Source organism: Palaemon carinicauda, chromosome 16, assembly GCF_036898095.1.
Source record: "Palaemon carinicauda isolate YSFRI2023 chromosome 16, ASM3689809v2, whole genome shotgun sequence".
In the NCBI taxonomy this organism is placed as follows: Eukaryota; Metazoa; Arthropoda; class Malacostraca; order Decapoda; family Palaemonidae; genus Palaemon; species Palaemon carinicauda.
Window position 1 is genome coordinate 66,821,364 of NC_090740.1, and position 10,000 is coordinate 66,831,363.

The 10,000-nt window shown below is 34.5% G+C and overlaps 1 protein-coding gene across 1 annotated transcript in view; it reads right to left on the reverse strand.

The window, feature by feature from the left end:
* Window positions 1-10,000, reverse strand: part of LOC137655057 (calpain-9-like) — a 475,257-nt gene that overhangs the window by 202,278 nt on the left and 262,979 nt on the right. The window contains exon 3 of the mRNA XM_068388950.1: window positions 5,242-5,317. Coding sequence (XP_068245051.1) covers window positions 5,242-5,317 — 76 coding nt within the window. The remainder of the gene's footprint in view (window positions 1-5,241; window positions 5,318-10,000) is intronic.

Here is a 10,000-nt window from a genome sequence, read left to right on the forward strand (position 1 = left end):
TTTTGCAACTCCCGTGGAGTTTTCCTAATAAGGACAGCGTCATTAGTATAATCTAGGTCAGCTAATTTCCTGTTACCAATCCTGTCCAATCTTCCTCTGCCACTTCCAACTGTTCTATGCATTAAGAAATCCACGAGGATGTTAAACAACATAGGTGACAATACATTCCCTTAGAGTACTCCCCTGTTCACTGGAAACTCATTTGATAGTACTCCATTAATATTAACTTTTCACTTGCTATACTCATGAACAATTTTACATATGTAAGAGGAACTCTAAAATAGCACAGAACTCTCCACAAAACTAGCTAGTGCACACTACCAAAGGCTTTTACATAGTCCACAAATGCCATCAAAAGCACATATCTATATTCTACACATTGCTGTCTTAAAATTAAAATTTGGTCAGTACAACATCTACCTTTTTGAAATCCTGCTTGTTTATCCCTCAGCTTTTCATCAATCTTTCTCTCGAGTCTCTTTAGAATGAGTATGGTATATATTTTCATGAAAACTGATGTAAGTATGATGCCTCTGTGATTATTGCAATCAGACAGATTTCCTTTTTTTTGCCATTTCCACCAACATTCCTAGCTCCCATTCATCAGGTTTCGCCTCTTCATGCCCCATTCTACCAAATAATCTTGTAAGTATTCTGAGAGTCATTGGATTACCGGCAAAACTATCTCAGCATTTATTCCATCGTATCCAGAAGCTTTCCATCTCTTGAGTTTTTCAATGATAGCTTCAACTTCAAACACACTGAATTCATTCATGGCCACATCAAGGTCTCCCTCAGCTTCAGGTAAATAAATCAAATTATTCCCTTCGTATCTCTTATTCACGACCTCACTAAAGTGTTCCAGCCAAGGTTGCATTTTTTCATATTCTCTTGTTGTAACTGATCCATCGTATTGAATGTGTATATGATTCTTTTTCCACCCAGTAGAGATTTAATTAATAATTGTATGAGCAATTCTTACACCATAGCCACTCCCTGAATTCATTGCTTTGTCAGCCTTATCTGCTTACCTGTCTAAATATTCTCTCCAGTCATTCATTTTTTATCTCATTATTAACACGAGATTACTTAGCTGGCACTAACTTCTAATTTTCATTACTTCCTCGGAAACTTTCAACAATCAATTTCTCTCTTTGTCTCCTTTTTCTAGTATCCCAAGTAACATTTGATATCCATGGGTTTTTTCTTGTAACTGCATATCCAAAATCTTCACTACCATTTGACCGATATATATTCCTAATTTTACACTATTCCTCATTAATGGTCTCCTCTTCGTCTCTTAAAATCTCTAAGACCGCAAATTGATTCCTACATTTAATTGTATAGGTTTCTCTGTGCTTATTTTCTAGAAGCTTAGCTGTATCAAACCTAGCTATTCTATCTACATTTCTGTTGGGTGCTTTCAGTTTTAATTTTACTGTGCCAATGAGGAGTTGATGATCACTACCAATAACTGTACTTCTATAGCTTCTTGCATTTTTCAGAGTTATTTTCCTTTTTTTATTAATAGCTATGTGATCTATTTCATTTGTGTAATTGCCTCATGGTAAAGTCCATGTATATTTGTGGATGCCATTGTGCTGGAAAAGAGTACCTACAATAAGATTGTTTGTTGAGCAAAAACTTATAAAATGTGCTCCATTTTCATATGCAACTTCGCCAAGACTCTAAACTCACATTAAATTCTTTATACCTTGATTATTCAATCCAGCTTTAGCGCTGAGGTCACCAATAAACTTTTTTTATATTTCTCTCTGTAGTTCTTCATCTTATTTATTTTTTTCTTTCTTCAGGGGAATAATTTTTTGGTGCATAGCAAGCTCTCGTACTCATAGTGCTTTGCTCTGATTTAAAATTTACAAATAATAAACTATTTACAGCTCTCCTTTCCGTTAATGCCTTACTGCTCTTGGTATCATCCTCATTCCCACCCCTCTTCTTCCAACTCCATCTGTTCTTCCAGAGTAGATAAATATATTGCCTTGGTCTAAGATTTCTTTATCCTTACAACGTGTTTCACTTAGGGGCAAGATATCCAAACTATATTTCGTACATTCATCAGCCACTTGTTGTAACTACCCAACCTGATTCATGGTTCTAACATAACAATTACCAATTTCCAATTTTTCTTTAGTATTTATAAACCATGAGATTCTTAGCACCTCACTATGCTCGGGATTCAGGGCCATTCTGTCATATTTGCTTCCCTTAGACTGACTAAATTCACAGGGGATTAATTAGCTAAATTTATCACAAGATAGTCAGTTACTTGTGATATGCAGTGCCTATTTAAATAAGACAAGTGACGCCTGCCGGTCCATAGTGATTCCAGTAAGATCATCCGCCAGACATCGAGAATGAAAGCCGAAGAGACATCTTGTCTATCGCCTTAAACCCAATCCACCACCCTGCTACCAGTGACTACACCGAGATTTTGGGGGGCATTTCCTCCAAACACAAAGTTCATTACTCCACCAAGTTGCTCATCCGTTTATAATTGTATAATTGTTGTCAAACATGGATTTCTAAGATACACTTCCCAACACGGTATATAGCGCCTATAATAGTTTATACCGTATAGCGCGGTACACACACACACACACACATATATATATATATATATATACATATATATATATATATATATATATGTATATATACATATATATGTATATATATGTATATATATATATATATATACAATTTTATATCCATATATATACAGTATATATATATATATATATACATATATATACATATACAATTTTATATCCATATATATACAGTATATATATATATATATATACATATACAATTTTATATCCATATATATACAGTATATAAATATATATATATATATATATATCTATATATATATACAGTATACATATATATATGTATATATATATATATACACACACACACACATATATATATATATATATATACATATATACACACATATACACACGCACACACACACACACACACACACATATATATATATATATATATACAGTATATATATATGTGTGTCTGTGTGTGTGCGTAATGTGTGTTTGTAGTCATTTCTTCTATGAATAAAACTTCTGTTCATTTATAGTCATAAATACACCTTCAGAATGTTATAAGTAGTCATATTTCAAGGCCAACGGATGTTGCTAATGCAACTGACCACGTGATTTCTTCTCGCTATGTTGCAAGGATAGATTTTTTTCAATTTAGCTCCTTTCCTCTTTACCTCTATATATTCATTAAAGATCTACTGGAAGATTGTTTTTTATTTTTCTTGCTTTATTTCCTACCTCATCTCTTTTATTCAAAGTTTCACCTTCATTTTTCATTCCATTTATAGTTTTATAGTGAAAGACAAAGAAGGATAGGTCTAGATGTGGATATACGAACAGGAGAAATTTCTATACATCGATTTTCTAATCGAGTGAAAATGAATTACCAACACCAAAAAAGAACCATAACACCAGATAATTAAAACAATTAAATGATATTATGGAAAAGAAATAAATGAAGAAGAAGTCTTATGTGGCTATCAATCAAGGACCAGCAAAGATTGGAATTAGGTTATTAAAATTGTAATGAACCTTATCATACTTACACACTTACACACAAACACACAAACACACACATGCAAATTCAAGATAGTGTGTTTCACTCTGTTAATCCTTTAACTTAATTGGGGCCTCAAAAGAAATCATTATTGTTTTTTTCCCCGAACATTGACAATGACCATAAAGTAGTGACCGACAAGACAAGCATGATTTTTTGGTCATAGACGTTGCCGTAATAAAGAAAAAAAATATGTTCAATGGTAAATTTGTGAGGAGCCAACAATTATTGATAGAGCTTTTTAAAAGGTGAGACATTATTTGAATTCAAATAGGATCTATTTGGGTAATTTCCTCTTCATTCATATAACATTACTTACAGCATCGGTCAAGGTGGACGAAATTGATACACGAAAATAAAAGGGAGCATTACATATTTAAGATAACCTGATTGTTACTTACTGAAGAGTTCTGGCTTTCCTCGTCAAATAGTTCCTGTACATTTCGCTATAGATAAAAAGACTTGTGTACTTAGTTACCATTCATGGCCTGAACTCTTGATCGGGTAAAGTTAAACCCTTTAAAGCATGAAATCTGAGTTTGGGTAAGTTGGGTGTATATAGTGTAATGCATTTTTTATATATTACAATTTCATGTTTCTTAATTCTCTTGCATTAGATATGTGTTCACCATAGCAGTAGACGTAAATTTCGACAAGCATTTTCTTACTCCTCTCAAGCATCTGATATTCTCACCTCTTGGTTAGATTTTACAGAGACATTACTTTTATCTTACGCCTTCAAACCTCTGATATTGTCCCTCCTTGTTTTCTTTTCAGAAGCAGACTGCGAGCTAAGAATATTAAGGATATGAGGAGAAGGTCGACGCAAATAGAACAATGAAGAAACTCCTTCTCAGAGGCTGGGAGGTCCTCCAGAAGACCCAAAAGTGACCCCTGAGGCAATGTGGCTGACTAATGTGATGCAACAATTCCAAAGGGGGACTTGAGGAAGGATGATGCACATTGCCTCTGTTCCCTCTCCTGAACTGCCTTCGCTACGCATTCTCCTCCTTCATATTTGTATAACAAGCTCCAACTAAAAATGAAAGGGACCGATGATGAATAGGCTTTCAAGAAAGTTTTAAGACTTTTGTTCTTGTGAAATGCTATGGATGCGTGAATTTGACAATAAACGCGGACTACGATATACGATTCACGAAATATTCAAATCTTATATATGACAAACAAATATTGTAGCCCAGCAGGGCAAAGGACATAACATGTAAAGCAGAACCAGGAAAACAGCTCCTCAAGTGGAGTAAAAATATATAAAAGCTAATTTTCCCAATTCATTCTCCTTTTAATTCTTCGTTCTTCTTAAAAGGAGCGTTATTTCTGTCATTAGTATCAGCTTTCATGCTAATTTTGTTAAAATCGCTACAGTCTCGGATTGCTGGTGAATATCCATTTACGTCTATCTTTTTTTTCTTTCTTTCTTTTTGCGACATACCTTGAATTGATTGGTCTCATCTTCATACATGCACGTATGTCAACAGCATAAAGTGATGCAGACAATTTCAGCTTGATAGACCAAATCTTCATGTACCCGCACTTACACATTGCCATAATTGGTGGAAAAAAAAACAATAAACATACCTTGAGATAGTGGACAGTTTTTCATCCGGGCTGTGATTAATGTTTCCATTTCCCCAATATCTTGCAGGAGAGCTTCCTGAAAAAGCAAAATAAATAAAAGATATAAATTTGAAATGTATTTTTGCAACCTTCTCCTATTTTATCGATTTGAGTAAATTAGGGTAAAAACTAATGTATATAAGGCCACATACAGTATGTGAAAAATCATGAGGAATTTGTAATATAGTTGATATAGAAATTACAAAATTCAAGTGAAACGGATATGCATATACCATTGAAAATAATTATTGTCCTTTATTTACTTAAAAGTGAGAAATTACCTAACAACACTGGGAATATCAAACAAATTTTCTTTGCACAGGGGTAAACTACTGAAATGTAATTGTTCATTGGCTATTTTCCTCTTGGTAGGGGAAGAAGACTCTATAGCTATGGTAAGCAGCTCTTCTAGGAGTAGGACATTTCAAAATCAAACCATTATTCTCTAATCTTAGGTAGTGCCATAGCCTCTGTACCATGGCCTTCCACTGTCTTGGATCATGTTCTCTTGCTTGAGAGTACACTCGAGCACGCTGTTATATCTTATTTCTCTTCCTCTTGCTTGTTAGGAAGTTTTAGTAGATTGTATTATTACGACTGGCAAAATGCGTAAATTCCCGTGTTCCAAAACTTACCTGCTTTACATTCCATAATTTGATACACCAGAGAAATACCTCCAAGCTCTGAGAATAATACTCAACTCCCAGACAATAATATATATGAACAGTGAATATCCTAAAGGTCTCTTTCCTTTACACTCAAAACAAAACTAGGTGATTACTTTACTTTTAACAGGAAATATTCTGAAATCAACCTCTTACTTCGATTCGTAGTCAGGGGATACGAGCAATGTACAGGAATAAGTATTGGTGATCGAAATAATACACATTTTACAAAAATAAATATATTTCATCATAAATTAACAATTAAAAATCAACACCAAAATTAAATCACTCGAAATATTGAGTCTGAACTAGACCTTAGACTAAGGTAAAAAGAAAGACACTTGAAAACAATTATACAATCACTTGTTTCACTACAAATTAAATCATGAAAATATTTAGTTTTGACAATTAATGAATAAATGATACTTTAACACTTTTAGAAAATAAATCAAAATTACACTTACATATAATTAACTGTTACTCTTATATCCTTAGGCTCTCACAAGGTTACCGAACGGTTAAGCATGATAATTACACTTCACTGTTTAACCTAATCTCACAGGGCCAGGCACAAAAACCAATTAATTTTAATAAAATACCGGTACTCACATATACTACGTGAATTGAAAATTTAATTCTTTAAAATAATGTAAATTTACATATACATAACTGAATGAAAACACAACTAAAGGAATTACAAAAGTCTTATGTAATTTACATATAATACTTAATCCTAGGTGAGTGGAACTCACTTTATGAGCTGGCTATACATCTCTTAAATACACACACACAAAAAAAAAATAGATGAAGATAATTCGCCCCCCAAAAGATTATTTATTCCGGGCCTGAATCCACCAATTCAGCCGGAGATAAATAATCTGCAACCACGTTCTCTTTACCTGATATATGCTTTACATTAATACAATATAGTTACAAAAACAATGACCAGCTAGTTAATTTATTATTATTATTATTCTTTTTATCAACAGAAGTTAAAGGATTGTGATCTGAATAAACCGTAATTTCTTCATTTTGTGGTCTATCTATATAAACTACAAACTTCCATATCGCTGTGATTAGTGCTAGCAGTTCCTTTTCAACTGTCGAGTAGGCTCGTTGATGCTTCTTCATCTTCGACGACATAAAACAGACAGGACGAAGAATTCCTTACTTGCCTTCTTGCAATAGGACAACTCCAATCCAATTATTCGATGCATCTACTTGGATAAGGAATTTCTTGTTGAAATCCAGTGCTTACAGTATCGGTTTCGAAGTTAACATGGCCTTCATCCTGTCAAAGGATTCCTGGCACTCGCTGGTCCATACAAACTTTTTATTAGGGCTAGTCATATCTGTCAATGTAGTGACTACAGCCAAAAAATTCGAGCAAAACAGTCTGAAGAATCCTGCTATCCCTAAAAATTATTGTAATTGCTTCCTCATTGAAGTTTTCCTTATTCCTTCGACGTTAATGGCTACCGGGGCAATTTGCCCTCTTCCGACTTCAAATCCTAAGTACCAAACTGTTACCTTTCCAAATTCTCCAGGATTCGTAGAAGTTCTGCTCAGGTAGATGAATATGTTACAATTTCATCGAGATATACACCCACGCCTTCAATCGATCCTGGAAGGTTATCCATCACTCGTTGAAATGAGATAATATCTCTTCTAGGTTCCTAATGATGGACGAATTATTCACTTGGCTCTCAGCCCCAGCCTCATATTCGTCGTTGTCTTCCATGGAAGGAATGGTTTGCACCATACACACCTGTGAAGCTTCGGTCTCGTTTTTTGTTTAAGTGCGTTTTCAATAAGTTAATGTGTACCTTCCTTTGGCTTTTCCTTCTTCTTTGGGTTTCGATAACGGAGGTCTAGTCACTGATCTTCTCCAAAATCTAGAATGGTCCTTGGAACTTGTTGGGGTGAGGGAATTTCTTTACCGGTAAGAAAAGCAACACCTTTTGTCTTACCACAAACTGTCTGTCCTTACTTTTTATATTAAACATTTTCTTCATTTTTCCTTGACTCGTTTTCAGGTTTTCGAGGGAAAACTTTCTAATCTTACTTATCCTTTTCCTCAAATTCTTCACATATTATCCTTCCATTTCCTCTCAATCTTTCCATTTTTCTGTAACTATTGAACTGTTTCCCATAGTTATTACTGGACTGCTTTCCATGGTTCGGCGAATACTTGACACTTGGTCAGAACGATGGTTGAACTTCATACCCGAGTAGGGTTTACGACTAATGATATTATAATCTCAGCGAAGCGGCTCTATCAAGTTTCTTTACCTCTCTCTCTTTCTCTCAAGTACGTTTGAATATGTTCAGGATTTCCTCATAAATCTTGTTCCAGCACTAACAGTTCTTCTAAATCACCCACCTCTCCCACTTTGGCAGCCTCCAATCATCTCTTAAAACATCATTGGGCACGATAAGCGTCATCTGATACACTTGCAGCACACTCCTCCTAACTTCTTGATACTCCTTCCTCTGGTCCTGAGACAAGGCAAGATATGTACTGCGCCAATTTCCAATATTGACACTCTGCAATAACACAGACTAATTATCTTCTGGCCACTCCATCGTCGATGTGACCATTTCAAAATGATCGAAGAACTCGTAAGGAGTTTCTTCTGTGAATTTCAGGATTAACCTCTGTGCCTTTTCCACATCAAACTCTGGATCGATCGTACATAGCAGGGATCACACCTGTCTGAGGTGGCAACAACTTTGCATGAACATTCAACAGTTCCAATTTCCTTGCATGTCTTGCTTCTTCTCTCTCTCTTCCTTTCTTACTTGCAATTTCTATTGCTTCAATTTCCCTTGCATGTCTTGCAACTTCTCATGCTTGCTTCTTCTCTCTCCCTTTCTTCCATTTCCCTCGCATGTCTTGCGATTTCTCTTGCCTCTTCCCTCTCTCTTTCTTCCCATTCATCCTGTTCTGCCCTCATTTTCAACTTAATCAAATTCTGTTCCACTGCAATTTGTCTAATCTCAACCTCTACATCCGTTTCTGCTTTCATTCCTTCAGTTTATGGGTCATCTGATACTTGCTTCTCTACGAATTCTGCTTCAGCCTTCTCCAAATGGCCGCGAGCTACTGTAATAACTTCTAGCAACTTTCCTAAGTTTATCAACGCTTCTAAGGCTAAACACTTGATTTGGGCTTTACTCATTCCACCAGTTGCATCGCCACCACATGCCATTAAAATAGCGAGACACTGAGCTTTACTTATTTTAGCTTCCAACAATTCCTGAACAATTGGGTTTTCCAAAAACTCTTGTACATTTAATTGCACTATCTTTTACTTTGTAAAAAATTATACCTCTCCAAAAAAATGTATCCTAACAGTACACAGAATCCTATCAACACTAAACTGATCAAACCTTTACTCAAAACATGGCCCTGTAATCACCAATATTTAAAACAGACTCTCTTGATCCCGGGTCTGGGCACCAAAAGATATTATAAATTACAACTAGCGAATTACGTAAATTCCTGAGCTCCAAAACTCACATGCTTTACATTACATAATCTGATATACCAGAGAAATACCTACGAGCTCTGAGAATAATATGCTACTCCTTAATAATGATATATATAAAAAGTGAATATCTTGAAGGTCTTTACTTTACACTCAATACATAACTATATTTTCACTTTACTTCCAACGGGAACTATTCTTAAATCAGCTTCTTACTTCGCTTGTTAGTCAGGGAATACGAGCAAAGTACTGAAATAAGTATTGAGTATTGGTCATCGAAATAATACACACTTTACAAAAATAGATATATTCTATTATAAATTAATGATTGAAAATTAACACCAAAATTAAATCACTCGAAATATTAAATCTGAACTAATCTTTAGACTAAGACAAAAAGAAAGACACTTCAAAAAAGTTATACAATCACCTGTTTCATCAGAAATTAATTTTTAAAAATATTTAATTTTGACAATTAATGAATAAATACCACTTTAACACTTTTAGAAAATAAATCAGAATTATACTTACATACACTTAACTGTAACTCTTATGTCCTTAGGT